Source organism: Sinocyclocheilus grahami, unplaced genomic scaffold (genome assembly GCF_001515645.1).
Source record: "Sinocyclocheilus grahami isolate Dianchi unplaced genomic scaffold, SAMN03320097.WGS_v1.1 scaffold859.1, whole genome shotgun sequence".
In the NCBI taxonomy this organism is placed as follows: domain Eukaryota; kingdom Metazoa; phylum Chordata; class Actinopteri; order Cypriniformes; family Cyprinidae; genus Sinocyclocheilus; species Sinocyclocheilus grahami.
The window spans coordinates 333260-349390 of record NW_015506038.1 but is presented as its reverse complement, the minus strand read 5'-3'; the positions used below and the strand labels follow the sequence as shown (position 1 = coordinate 349390).

Genomic DNA, 16131 nt, shown 5'->3' with positions numbered 1-16131 from the left:
CAAAACCCATGGATTCCCTACGGGGGGGCCTTTATCTAAAGCCCCCCCCCCCATTTTATTACGGATGCGGGCACTTTATTTCATGTCTTCTGAACTGTTGACAACCAACACCCACTTACCCCCATTGAAAGGCTTGGAAGAGCCAGGACAATTTTTTATATAACTCCAATTGGATTCGTCTGAAAGAAGAAAGTCACATACACCTAGGATGCTTTGAGGGTAAGACACAGGCTAATTTTCATTTTTGGGTGAACTAACCCTTTAACGCTCGGTGGTTGGTGCTAAATGCATTGTGGGATACCTGGCTGCCTCAAGTTCGCACAAGTCACCTCTTGATGCAAAAGGGGCGGAGCAAGAACACATTCAGGGATTTGAACTGTACTTGGCTAGATGTGAACTTTGAACCGTCGCGAAATGTGAATAGGCCGAAGTATACTTTGGGCTTAAAGGGGTCCTATTATGCTCTTTTACAAAGTCTTGATTTTGTTTTGGGGGTGTACTAGAACATGCTCTCATGCTTGGTGGTTCGAAAAACGCATTATTTTTCACATAATTTACATTATTACAATACCTTTCTCCCCAGCCTGGCACAAACGGCTCGATTAGTTCCGGCTTTGATGAAGGTCCGCCTTCCGAAAAACAAAATGTGTTGTGATTGGTTAGCTGTCCCAGTGCGTTGTGATTGGCGAACAGCTTAGACAGCGTTTCATTACTGCCAAGCCCCTTGCTCCGTCTTTCAACAAAAACTTTTGGGCGAATCCGGCACTGTACTCCCTCGTGTTGTGGAAGCTGTCCTCAGTAAAATGCCCAGCACACAATAGCAATTTGGGGTTATAATGCTCAGGAACAGAGTTAAAAAAATAAACTGCAACCACTGTTTCCTGACATCATCCGCTTTCGGAAGCCCAAACAAAGACGTTTGGGCACGGAGGTGAAAAAAACAGCGTTTCAGGCGGTCGCACACCGGACGAGAAGCGCAGCGTCGCATCGCGCCATGTCTTTAAAATTCGAATACATTATTTTCTTGAGTGTAGGCACACCGGCGGCGTCTGTCCGCGGTGCCCAGCTATGTCGTGTTGTACTTGTAAGAATTGTTCTAGACATGCCGAAAATTTGACGCTACAGCACAGCAGCTCTTCTTCTTCGTTTTCACTGATGCACTAACTCTGCAGCAGCACTTCTTCTCCGTCGTCTCTCGGATGCAGTCACTCAACCAAGCGTTCTAACCACGACCTCGCCCCTCCCCACCCCCCAACCATTCCAATCTCTGTAGGCGGGAATTATTTTAATGATATTCCAATGAGCCGCTTTGTGACATCACAAAACCCGGAAAACAAACGCTGTAGTCCAAACGAGCCGTTCGATGTAGTTCTTGAAAAGGGATTTTTAAAAAAACGAAATATCTCCCTTTGGAGTGGACTTTGGGATTTGTAACTTTCTAGATCTTTTTTATGCCCAAACATACACACTACACACTGACTAAAATTTAAAAAGTGAAAAAGCATAATAGGACCCCTTTAAGTACAATTTTTTTTTTTTTTTTTAAGAATAAATAAATAAATACTTTTATTCATCAAGGCTGCATTAAATATATAAATGCAGCCTTGGGAAGCATAATAGACTTATTTTAAAATAATTTCAAAATCTTACCAACCCCAAACTTTTGAATGGAATTGAATGGTAATGAGATTTTCAGCAAATAATGATTTAATTTCTTTTTTAAATGACTTTTAGAACACTTTCAATATAGTGCATAAATTGCACAGATGACAATTATTTTTGTCATTTCTGGAGCTCAATTCGCTTTAATTGTATAGATCATTGTGTTTTGTTTTCCAGAAAAAAGATATATGTGTTTAGAATGACACAAGGCTGAGTAAATGATGACAGAATCTTGCGTTCCAGGGGAATATGCCTGTAATAAATGTACTGCAAGTCACTTAGGATAAAATTGCCAGTCAGATGACTAATGAGTAATCACTAAAGAAAACAAAGAAAAAGAGCTTAAACAGCCACAAACCTCTGAAAATACTCAAGTGTGTTATGATTGTGCAATGACTGTTTGTCTGACAGTGACTGAATTCAGAACATGTTTCATTTGACTGGGGTGTTTGAGCAGGTTTGTTAGCGCTCTGCAGTATATCACATACACTGAAGCAATTGTGATGAGCACCCCCCACCCACTCACTCTCTCTCAAACCAGTGCATGAACCCACGCTTCCCACCAACAGGCGCATTTCCGGTTTGACTGCTTGCTTCAGAGCGAGATGACAAAGAAGGGAGACCTGATGAATAAACAAACCACCTCAAACAGTCTCAGGAAAGAGGTTGAGTTCAATTTTAGGGACTCTTTACTAATGCTGTGAGCACGTCACAATGGAAAGAGCAGCAGAGAGTAACCGTCCTCGTCTTATTTTGAGTCAGTGCAGCCGTGAGTGACTGAGAAATCTGAGGTGATTCAGTGAGAAAAGGAGTTGTTACACTGATGTTCAGACTGACGTTTTAATTCAGTTTTAGTTCTGTCCAGTGACTAATTTGCCAAACTGACACTTAGGTTTGTAAGACTTGAATCGATCTGCTGACTGGCATTTGACAATGGTATAATTATGATACATATTCAACATTTCAGGGGGAAAAAATTCATAGCTATTTTATTAAATACTTAAACATTAAAAATATTTCATTAAAATAAAAAATATTTAATATTTCTTTGGAGTAAAACTAAAGGTGGGAATCATATTATACAGTATTATTCAGCAAAATAATTTAGAATGTTACAAAATATTTCTATTTCAAATGAACTTACTCTTCATCAAAGAATCCTGACACTGAAGACTGCAGTAATGATGCTGAAAATTCAGCTTTGCATCACAGGAATAAATTACATTTTAAAATATATTACAACAGAAAATTGTTCTTTGAAAGTGTAATAATATTTCACAATATTACTGCTTTTACTGTATTTTTGATCAAATAAATTCAGACTTGGTGAGCATAAGAGACTTCAAAAACAGAAAACATTTAAATGACTGCAAATGTTTGAAAAGTACTGTGTAGCTGATTAAGGTCCTTTATATTTTTATTTTCAAAATTTAATTTATTTAAATGTATTTATTTATTTATTTGCATGTTGTAATATTGAATACAGCTTTTTTTTTTAATTGATAAAAATATAATTTTTTTCTTTTTGTGAAATATGTGAAACATCCTTAAAAAGTCAGAAATAAATAAAAGAACTAAAGCCCTTCTGAATAACCCTTTTTTTTCTGTAATTTGTCAACTAAAAAAATAATACATGTAATGAGGGTAATTTTGTTAATCGGTTTCATATACAATCCCTAATCTCAAAACACAGCAAAATATACAGTATATATCTCAAAATATTTTTTTCTGCACTGCAGGAAAGACAGATAACTGTTTTGTACCTGTTATTCAAATTGGGATAAATAGTCCTGCTATTATCTTACAACACCGGCCTAATCGTATTTATGCAGATGAAAAATAGCAGCATTATATAGTGCATCCCTAGTTGCCGTGGTGTTTTACGCGCTAATGGTGGAACAACATGATCGACCTGCCGGTTATCAGACAGAAAACATTGTAGTAATGGCGCATTAGAGCAAAGTACGCAGCAGAGGAGATGAACAGATAGCATGAGTGACAGTGATGTGAAATGAAAGCGATTGAATCGGGGGAAGAGGTGTGGGGGGGGGGGGGGGGGGGGGGGGGGGGGGGGGGTGGTTGAGTGGGTGAGAGATGGAGAGAGTAAAAGAGAGAGAGAGATGAGACGCACAGCAGGGGCTCTTATATGTTTTGCTCAGACTAGTTTCAGCACACTAATAATGAATGGCTAATAAAAAGAGAGAACGCTCTCATACAGGAGCGAATGAGAGCTGAACATCAGGCATACCTGTATGATTGTCTCTCTGAAGAAAACCCAGTCGACACGCTCTGGGGATGTTTGGAATGCCATACACGTATGATAATGTACCTGGTTACCTCAGTTTTTACTGAAATACTACAGTTACAACTATTGTTACCACAGTCAAACTCTGCTAATCTGGCATACACAAGTTTTTGCTTTGAAAGTCCCATACTCACCAGCGATGCATCTATTTGATCAAAAATAAATGTTAAAACTGTATTCTTGTGAAATTTTATTACAATTTAAAATAACTGGTTTCTATTTGAATATATTGTAAAATGTAATTTATTCCTGTGATGTAAAGCTGAAATTTCAGCATCATTACTCCAGTCTTCAGTGTCACATGATCCTCCAGAAATCAGTATAATATGCTGCTCAAGAAACATTTATGACAATTATCAAAAATGTATCAAAAACAGTAAAATTTTTCAGGATTCTTTAATGAATAGAAAGTTTAAAAGAACATCATTTATTTCAAATATAAATAGTCTGTAACATTATAAATGTCTTTACTGTGACTTTTGATAATATTAATGTGCCCTAAAAGGACATTCATAAATCCATTTCCTTAAAAAAAAATGTTACTGACCCCAAACTTGTATTATTATCCAACAAGACAAATTCAGGTTTACTGTCATTTTTATACACAGCAGTGCAATGTCCAAAACTGAAATTTAGTGAACACTTAACAATCTTCAATGTATTGAACAAACTGGAAGCATTATTGACAAATATTTTTAACATCTGTTTATGACTAATTAGAAAACTAATGTCCTCAGAAAGATTAAAACAGAAAAAATATAAAACATTTTAATATACAAATATATTAAATGAATAATATAAACATTACCAGAAACTATATAGTCATAGAATAACATTCTAATATATGAATAAACATAAATATAATATCATATTAACTTATTAGCATTATATAAAAACAAACAAAGGCTAATATATTTTTGTCACATGTATCCATAATTAACAGTTTTGTGCCAAGAATTTCCATTCAACAAACCATATGTGTTTTAATATTTAATATTTGCAGCTATGCTAAATTATGTCTCTATTTTTATTTGTTTCTGTTTTTAGCTGTTAATAGTGTTCATCGTCTGTTTGATTACGTCTTAAATTGATTTTTCCGTACATTTCTGCCATATGTACATTAACTGACAGTCAACACTGATAAGCTACAACTAAATATATTGTAGAAACTTAATTTTCTGTAAAGTTTTTGTATCGTGAAAAGCGCTGTACAAATAAACTTGAATTGAATTGAATATTTGAATGTTTAGTTTGCATACGACAGAGTTGTGCAAGCCATTTTTTAATAGTAGTTAGTATTTTGTGTGTAGTCGGTATGCAGTAACTATTCTTTACCAAACACAGTCTCTGTTTCTCTCTTTGTGCAGCTCAACAGAAGTTTTCATTATTTGAACAGTGAGAGGGAAGGAGCGATACTAGCAAAAGGTGCATAATTAGTGCTTCTCATAAATGGCACAGAAAAGACAGAGTGTGCGTGTGGGAGGGATGGGCGAGAGAAACCTAAAACGAGAGAGAAAGGGGTAGCAGAGGGGGCAGCACCACAGCCAAATGTGAACACATCCAGTGCGTCTACTGTGTTTCCAACAGAGTGAGCAGAGGAGAGAATATTGGATTTGCATTCCAGAGGGAAAAGCAGCCGGTGTTATTTCCTGCTGTGAGACAGAGAGAGTCTCTGTGTGTCCTACCTGTCTTTGTGCTGACGTCGCCATCTGAATCTGGCAGAACTTAACAGCTTGATCCAATGCTACGTCCTCATCCACCTACAGAGAGACAGAAAGTATGAGAAATAACATTCATAGAGTTAGATATCCTAATCAGACACAACAGTACAAAAACAGCCTCTTGAGCTGACTTGGTTATCATCACATATTAGGTGTTTTAATGCTGTTTCATGTCATGTTTACACTCATTTAGACCAGAACAACCATTCACACAATAATTCGGAAACTCTGAATCGTATAAAAGGCCTAGTGTCTCCTCCTCGGCTGTTTTTGTGTCATGTAAAAGCAGTTGCAAACAGTCAATTTCTGTCATTCGATTAGTCAGTGTTCACTTTGAACTTAATTTGTTCTTCATGACTTTGCAAAAGAATAAATTAGTGAATTAATGTACAGATTAGATCCTCTACTGTAGGGCTGGGTGGTATATATCGAGTATATATCAACATATTTTTTATAAGGGATATAGTATGATGCTATACTGCCTCGACATACAGTAGTTTGATACGAGAGCATCTGAATAATAGCAGAGGATGCAGAGTGCGCTGCTGCGGGGAAGTGCATAATCCAATTTGTCCTAAACATGAGACATGCTTATATTAAGGGATTTAAAATAACTGGTAAGATATAGTTAACACGTATAGTTTAAAGAGGCTCACACCGTCAGCTGCTCTGACAGACTCATGTGCTGCTGACAGAGAGGCTACTTGTGCTGTTTAATGCGTTTGAGATGTGCTGTTTTCCTCAGTGCATAACTTATATTCCATCCAAGTCTAAGTTGTGGAAATATTTCCATTTTGCTGTCAGGAGTGTACGAGCCTACTGTATGCGATTCTCCACTAAACTTCACAGCTTTCAGTGAACGAGTGCCACCTAAAATATACATTTTACTAAAATATTTGGAGTTGGACAATAAATGTGCCATGTGTAGAATTTTAAACCCAAAAGTAGGCTAAGTGTGTTTTATGATAGCAGTAACTGTAAAGTGACTATTGTAATGGGGTAATCAAAATACAATGCAATTAACCTGTGCTTTTGTTTTTATTTCTATTCATTTTTAGTTTAGTGAACTTAACTTCTGCTTTAAATAGCATTGTTTTTGTTTTTAGATTATAATGTTACAATGTTAGAATGTAATGTGATTTTAGCCCGTTTTGCACATAATATACAGCATAGAATACATGGTTACTTTCACTAAATTTGTTTTCATTGCTTTTAAACATTGTTTCATTGGACAACATGGTGCAGGATGTTAAAAAAAAAAAAAAAAAAAAAAAGGTAAATAAATATATATATTTTTTAATCCAAATAGAAAAATGTAGAATATCTATCGCCCAGCCCTTCTCTACTGTCATATAAACACCAAAGGTGCACATGGATGACGAATGCTAAACTGACAAACTATCATTTTTGGGTGAACAACCCAACTTAACTCTTCTTTAATCTTATTAAAACTAGCCAATACTAATACTTGGTACCTAAAGCGCTAGAAAAAAGAGCCTGACTTTACAAAAAGCATTAATGAACATCTCATTGAATTCTGAAGGCAAACATGAAGTCTACTCCAGAAAACAACCCCCAGAAACAGTCCCATAAGCCAGTGTGCGTGCGAAAGCCATGCAACCTGCCAGAAAAGCTCTCAGAAATCAGTTGATGATGATTTCTGGAAGAAGAGACCCACGCTAATGAAGGACCTTAATCAGATCATCTACAAATATGGAATAAAAAGCAGTGTACATACACGTACACAAACACAGGCAGAGGTCCCGAGAGGACGCAGTAGGAACAAAGAATCGCTACCAGCGCTATGATATGCCAAAATGTGCAGATGGTGTTATGAAGTCCTGAAAATGAACAAGCCACAACAAAGTTTTATCTGTACAAAACACCAAGAACTTACACAAATAAATAAAACAAGCTAGTTTAAAGCAGTATAAACAAAACCAACCATCATTTTGCTTCAGAAACACACAAGTCATATGTACCATTTTTGTTTTTTTTCCTCATTTTGGACCCAGACCTAGTCACTTTCATGGAAACCGGCAGCCAGGATTTTTTATTTTTTTTTTGTATTTCTTATTATGTCTTCCACGGAGTCATACAAGTTTAGAACATGACTGAGTAGATGATGACAAGAAGTTTCATTTTCTGGTGAACTAGCCCTTTAAAATATGGCCGATTAGACAAGTTCTGACGTTCTTATTGATTTTTTTAGATCCTCTCAAATTTGACACACAGAGGCTGACGGGTTATAGAACAAAATGACCTAAATAGACCTCTACTGGAGTGCTTGTGGTCATGGCAACCGGAGGAGCCGGCTGAGATTGGGCATCCCTGGTGTCTGTTTTATGTCAGATAGTTAGAGTATGGTGCTCTCTTTTTTCAAAGTGTGTGGGAGAGAGAAAGAAAAGAGAGAGAGATGACAACGCCTTTGCTAATGCTAAACGTTAATACACATACATACAGTATATATAGATATATACATATACATACATATATATATATAATGAAATTCCTCTGACTAAAGTATCAGGAAGCTATACTGAAGTGGTTGTAGCTGCCTCTAACCCTGTTTGCATTTAGCATGCATGCTAATGCTAACGGTGATCCACTTTAAGTCGTCCTAAACTTAATCTATCAGTGCGTAGAGTTCATAGGCGCAGTTTTCTACTGGTGTGCATGTGTGAGTTAAATGTTAGGACTGGTTCCTCCAGTTGGTGTGGTGTGAGATTTCAGACGTATGACTCAAAACACTGCGCAACAACCTCGACACCGCACACCACTCAGATGCACAAAACAACACTCCCAGCACCAGCACACAGTTTGAGCTGTTAAAAACAACAACCACTGATGAAGAACCCTGATGAGTTCACTGCATAAACACCATTACTAGTCAAATGTTTGGACACATACATACATTTTTCATTATTTACACATTTCAGAATAATTAAAAACAATAATTAATCATAAGTAAGCACAATTTCTATATGTAGACAAAGGATGTTAAAAAAAAAAAAAAAAAAAAAAAAGGTAAATAAATATATATATTTTTTAATCCAAATAGAAAAATGTAGAATATCTATCGCCCAGCCCTTCTCTACTGTCATATAAACACCAAAGGTGCACATGGATGACGATGACTAAACTGACAAACTATCATTTTTGGGTGAACAACCCAACTTAACTCTTCTTTAATCTTATTAAAACTAGCCAATACTAATACTTGGTACCTAAAGCGCTAGAAAAAAGAGCCTGACTTTACAAAAAGCATTAATGAACATCTCATTGAATTCTGAAGGCAAACATGAAGTCTACTCCAGAAAACAACCCCCAGAAACAGTCCCATAAGCCAGTGTGCGTGCGAAAGCCATGCAACCTGCCAGAAAAGCTCTCAGAAATCAGTTGATGATGATTTCTGGAAGAAGAGACCCACGCTAATGAAGGACCTTAATCAGATCATCTACAAATATGGAATAAAAAGCAGTGTACATACACGTACACAAACACAGGCAGAGGTCCCGAGAGGACGCAGTAGGAACAAAGAATCGCTACCAGCGCTATGATATGCCAAAATGTGCAGATGGTGTTATGAAGTCCTGAAAATGAACAAGCCACAACAAAGTTTTATCTGTACAAAACACCAAGAACTTACACAAATAAATAAAACAAGCTAGTTTAAAGCAGTATAAACAAAACCAACCATCATTTTGCTTCAGAAACACACAAGTCATATGTACCATTTTTGTTTTTTTTCCTCATTTTGGACCCAGACCTAGTCACTTTCATGGAAACCGGCAGCCAGGATTTTTTATTTTTTTTTTGTATTTCTTATTATGTCTTCCACGGAGTCATACAAGTTTAGAACATGACTGAGTAGATGATGACAAGAAGTTTCATTTTCTGGTGAACTAGCCCTTTAAAATATGGCCGATTAGACAAGTTCTGACGTTCTTATTGATTTTTTTAGATCCTCTCAAATTTGACACACAGAGGCTGACGGGTTATAGAACAAAATGACCTAAATAGACCTCTACTGGAGTGCTTGTGGTCATGGCAACCGGAGGAGCCGGCTGAGATTGGGCATCCCTGGTGTCTGTTTTATGTCAGATAGTTAGAGTATGGTGCTCTCTTTTTTCAAAGTGTGTGGGAGAGAGAAAGAAAAGAGAGAGAGATGACAACGCCTTTGCTAATGCTAAACGTTAATACACATACATACAGTATATATAGATATATACATATACATACATATATATATATAATGAAATTCCTCTGACTAAAGTATCAGGAAGCTATACTGAAGTGGTTGTAGCTGCCTCTAACCCTGTTTGCATTTAGCATGCATGCTAATGCTAACGGTGATCCACTTTAAGTCGTCCTAAACTTAATCTATCAGTGCGTAGAGTTCATAGGCGCAGTTTTCTACTGGTGTGCATGTGTGAGTTAAATGTTAGGACTGGTTCCTCCAGTTGGTGTGGTGTGAGATTTCAGACGTATGACTCAAAACACTGCGCAACAACCTCGACACCGCACACCACTCAGATGCACAAAACAACACTCCCAGCACCAGCACACAGTTTGAGCTGTTAAAAACAACAACCACTGATGAAGAACCCTGATGAGTTCACTGCATAAACACCATTACTAGTCAAATGTTTGGACACATACATACATTTTTCATTATTTACACATTTCAGAATAATTAAAAACAATAATTAATCATAAGTAAGCACAATTTCTATATGTAGACAACTTGCGTATATGTCAACAAAAAGTAAAGTTCATACATTCATAGAATCATGATACAAAGTTAGTGGTGTGTCCAAACATTTGAGTATGTAGTAAAACTTCATATTGTCATAACTGCATCTTAATACCACAGACCTCGTAAGGGATGGTCACATTTATCACGGTTTGAGAAATTTTTGTAGGTAAAATCCAGTCATTTCATTGGCCCCTTTCCACATTTTAAGGGTTCTTAGAAGCAAAAGTCATCATAGTCAGTTAAACTTCTATAGTGGTGAACGGAAACTACAACAAATATAATTTCTGCATTCCCATTTGCACTTTGAAATTTTGAAACCATTTTTTTAGTCCTATAGCATAAACAGATGCATATTTCTGTAGATTCTGTTAGAAACGCTGCTTGGAGTAATACTTTGAATACACAATGATTGCATACTACACAGTACAGAGCATGCAAATCAGGATGCAGCCATGTTCCTTCTATATGATCAGCACAGAATAAGCCCATACAACGGCTTTATGATGATTGCATCTCTGCAGCAGACATTACTAGAGAAAGCAGTGGCAGAGCTGGAGTGATGTTTCATGGTGGTTAATCTCAGGGTTTGTAGCTGCTGCAAAAGCCTTAATCCAGGACTTCCTGGAGCTTAAATGGATGTTTGTGATGTGGATTTAGTATGGAAAAACCTTTAAGGCACACGATCACTTGACATGAATTGACCAAGTCCAGATATGATGATAAGACAAATTAACCAAAAGATTTTCTGTTGTAAATTACTGCTGCTGTAGGTTTACAACACACAAGCTCATGCAGTGCATTCTGGTGGCTTTGATGGCCAATGAAGTAATTTGGTACTGTTTACAACATCCATTTTCTACAAACTAATTTTGGTAACACTTAAAGGGTATAATGCACTGTAATGCATGTTATAAAGACTCAATATTTATTTAACCACCAGACATTGGTAAGTTACTGTACTGTTGTTTGATATTAGGCATTCCTATTCAACTGCATTACGCAGTAAATCCTGTCAACTCATGCGGGACTTCAGGGGCACTGTCTAGTATACCATTTCTGGTTCTATGTTGTTGTTTTTTTTTTGTTTTTTTTTGCATGTTCATGACTTTAATTTGACAGGAGTTTTTAAAATATTTATATATTTCAATGTTTATAAACATGTAAACAAAACTGATTCACTGCTATTAAAATAATAAAATAGAATATTTTTCAAGTTTTTTTTTCTTTTTTTCTTATTTAAATCAACCCTTTTCACATTTCCAGGGTCCTCAGAATTGTCAGTCATCATTTTTGGGTAAGATTCTATAGTGGTGAACAGAAACTATAACAAATATAATTTTGCATTCCCATTTGCTTCAATAGCCAAAGAAAAAAAATCCACAATAGAATTTTTTATTTATATACATATATATATACACAGTATATATGAGAAGAGATGCATTCCAGTGTATTCCAGATCTAATAAATTAACAGATCCGGGGAAAAAGGTACAACAAAATAGTATGTTCTATGTAATTGCACCATTTTTACACAAATTAAATCAAGATAGAATATTTACAAAAGTATACCACCAATGAGCACATCACCATTCATAAATGCTAATGACTGTTGCAGGCCAGTGATAAAAACATCTGCCTACATGATTACGTGAATAAAGCGTGAGAATGTTATTTCTAGTTCAATCACTGCCAATTTGGACTGAGTTCACGGTTCACATTTCCTGTGCATTTATAACTGTGGTTACCCTCATTTACGAGATTGATTATAACTGCTGGGTCTATGGAGGCAGCACTTTATCATAGCCCCTCAAAACGCTCCCGGTGTGAAACCTGTTCAAAATGTAGGCAACTTAATTATCCTGCCTACTAAGATACCACATTTTAGCCTAATTCTAAGGCATCTTTTGCGGGGAAGGAAATTCAAGAACACACTGCAATGAGTTCATGAAAAAACGAATCCAATCCGATTCCCCAATCTTGATAATTCATTATGTATGTAGGCCCCAAATAAAGCGGACTGTTAAATTCTTACACGTACAACCTTTCCTCAATCAGCGAGGTAAAGATGGGCCAATTTGACCAGTGAGTCAGTGTCCAGGGGCCACATTAAAATCTCTCTCCTTTCCACTGTCATCTCAATCAGAGACTTGTTCTTCACTAGGAGAATTAGATGGTTCATAACAAACAACCGCAGGATACACACACACACATAAACATTCATAAACACACACGCAGAGACAAGCACTACAATTAGACTCAGGTACTGAGACAAAAACACACACTCACTCACTCAGAGAGCAGATGCAATTACACAGGCAGGGGAAATGAGAGGTGATACACTGTTAGAGAGGTAGAGGCTGATAATGGACTAGATGAGTGCTGTGTGTGTGTGTACTGCCAGCTAGAGCCATTAACCTCTCATACTAATAACATACTTTAATGGCAACTTTGCTAGTTTGTTTTTTACCTTAACATGATTAAATTACAGAGCTCAACACTTGATGATGGTATTGGGGGAAAAGGCACGAGACATAACTTGTTTTGTGTTATTTAAAACAAAGACACATTTCTAGAGTGAATTGTCAAGCTTCCTCTGCTTAAAAACACTATGAACATAACTAGGTGGCACAGAAGTTTTTTCAGCACGCTGGTATGTTGTTCACAGGTTTTCTTGATGGGTACTAGATGGCTATTACTGGCCCAAGTCAAAAGAATCCATGTTAATTTAATTTAAGTACATTTAATATTTTAATTTACTTTAATTTATATATGAATGATTTTGAACTTTTTAAACAGTAAAAACTTTAAACAGAATTTTTTGTAACAATGTAAAATTTTGTATTATTTAAAAAATATTGCCATATTATATATAATTTATAAAATATAGTGATCTAATATAAAATATATTTACATTGAAAATGTTATTTACATATAAGATTTCTATTAAAGGTTCGATTAAATTAATAGTTAGCTACTTTCATGTGACAAACTTTTACAATGTTTAAAAAAAAAAATCTGTTACACGAAAGTATCGGATTTAGGGCTGCCACTAACGACTATTTTGATTTTGATTAATCTACCGACTAATTTATCGATTAATCGAAAACGATTAATTTCCCGCAAAAAAACAAAACAAAACAACTATTTTACTTAAGAATATTTTATTAAAATATATTTTATTAAACCAAATGAAATCCAAATTTCTATGAAATTCTTTTTTTAAAGCAAAAGTAAAGTGCAACATAGAGTGCAAGAAGCAAGTGTCCATCTCATAATCCAAATCACTGAAATCAAAGTTCAGTATTAGTGTAAGAATGACAACATATCCACGTGTTCTAGTCTACTACTAATACAATTATAATCAAAAAACACTTTTTATAGGAGTATTTACCAGAAATGTTACTTACCAGAATTTATTTAGGAGAAAAATGTAAATGTGCAGTATTTCTGAAAAAAAAAAACTTAAAAAATAAAATAAAATCAATTAATTGGAGATGCTTTTGATTATTAAAATTTAATGGAACCATTAAAATGGAATCCAGAAAATAATGGAAAACCAAATTTGGTAAAAATAAAACTGTAAAACTCAATTAATTAGACAGGCTTTTTGATTAATACATTTAATTTAACCATTAAAACAGAGTATAGAAAAATGAGAATGGAAAAAAAATGAATTTGGAAATAAATCTGATTTCATAGGGCCCTATAATTATAATAATTTTTTTTAGGACAGAAATGCTATAGCCACTGTAAGTAAAAGAATATGTGGACATCAAAACGTGTATATAAATGTTATATAATGTTATTAAAACGTGTTATGATTTACCTTACAAATCTGATGAAATGGCGCATGTTGCGTTCCCAGATGAACGTTATAATAAACCCAAACTCACAACAACATGCAGAGATGGAGTTTGAGACGCTCCACACATGTAAATGATAACAGTTACTGTGAAACTACTGTGAACGGAGCCGCTGTGTGACGCACGTACTTAACCTACACGCATGTAAATAATGTAAGCGCATATACTGTATTAGAACTGCATCGCATATAATTATTTAATTAAATCGTAGCATTTGTGAATTCACAATTATGCTTAATTATGATTTTTAAATGGGTTTAATATATCATGCAGCCTTGGGAAACAGTCTAATGTGTTTTATGGATTCTCGTCCGTGAAATGCGCCACTTCTTGTATTTTGCCGGTTAGCCGACACGAGCAAAATGAAGTCGAGGATTTTAAAAAATTGAATAGTCGAATAAAATCGACGAATCGCGACAGCCCTAATCGGATTCTTCAAATTTTTATAAAAATTTGTAGCAGAGTTTATACTGTCACTTTTGGTCAATTTAATGAATCCTTGCTGAAGTATTAATTTCTTACTGTAAAAATCTCTCTCTCTCTCGCTCTACACACACACACACACACACACACACACACAAATATAATTATACTCCCACTTTTATTTAAATCAAGGTTTCCCAAACTGGGGTTCATGAAGAAATTGCAGGGGTTTTCTGAGTTTAATGAAAAGTAATAATAATAATAATACTTTAATAATAATAATTAATTAAATCAGAAAAAGTGAAATTAAAATAAATCATTTTAAAATAAGTCATAATTCAAATAAAATGTATATGTTCATCAGTAGGTGATGCAATATTGAAATGTAGAGAAAGCATTTAAAATAGAAAAAAACCTAAGATTTTTGTAAATCCATTGGTCAAATGATGATGATGATGATTATTATTATTATTATTATTTATTGCCTGACTAGTAAGTGGTCTTTGTGTGAATGTCCACAAAGGATTGAAGACTAAAATGTGGTATTCTATTTTAAAAATGAAAATTTAAAAGATGAAAAATAAGAATGAGGGAGAATAAATAAATTCTCAATTATTTATTGCTATTGTTCAAATAATAAGTAATAATGCAATCAATAAAAAAGTAACTGTAGCCTGATTACGAGTATTTTGAAATGTAATATAACCTAATTATAAGTATGGAATCCAGATTACATGTAATCAGTTACTACGCAGCACTTTGTACAATATGCTAATACAATCATGTATTCAAAGTCATTTGAGGTTCAGTGTGAAATAAAAATCGGTCCCAAAAACCGGTCCTTTAAGACCTCACTGGTTCTTGGCGAATTCTTATACAATAGCATACTTGACTCAGCACTATGATGACAAATGTTATGGAGCTCGTGTGCTACACTATCATTAGCTACACCAGTAATTTTCCACAGTTCCATTTGTATTCAATTGGCCCTCGCTCGTTCTCCCCAGGGCTGCCTTAATCTCTGTATAATATAACATAGTATAGCTCTATCTCACTCGCAATTATGCATCCCTAGTTACAGCCTGCTTTGTGACTAAAACAATTACTTACTACTTACTAGTTGTTTTTGCTAAGGCAAGCATTAATATTATTACTGCTCAAATTTAGGGTTAGGCAGTCTTGTTCAAATCCTTAAGTACCTGCACCATTTATGCTACTTAAAATCAAATAGATTTACACCGAAGGAGGACCTGAGTCATATGTAGAGACCAGAATATCATAGACTTGGGCGTGGGCTACACACACACACACACACACACACACACACACACACAAATAAAATTCCCCAGTGCACCTTAGTAGGAAAAGCACCAGCGAGACCCTAGCATTCACTAGCATT

At 35.3% G+C, this 16131-nt stretch overlaps 1 protein-coding gene across 1 annotated transcript in view; it reads right to left on the bottom strand.

Moving 5' to 3' along the window:
• LOC107563165 (calcineurin-binding protein cabin-1-like) overlaps nt 1-16131 on the bottom strand; it is a 105367-nt gene that overhangs the window by 16279 nt on the left and 72957 nt on the right. Inside the window, exon 36 of the mRNA XM_016247960.1 lies at nt 5653-5727. Within this exon, the coding sequence (XP_016103446.1) occupies nt 5653-5727 (75 nt within the window). The remainder of the gene's footprint in view (nt 1-5652; nt 5728-16131) is intronic.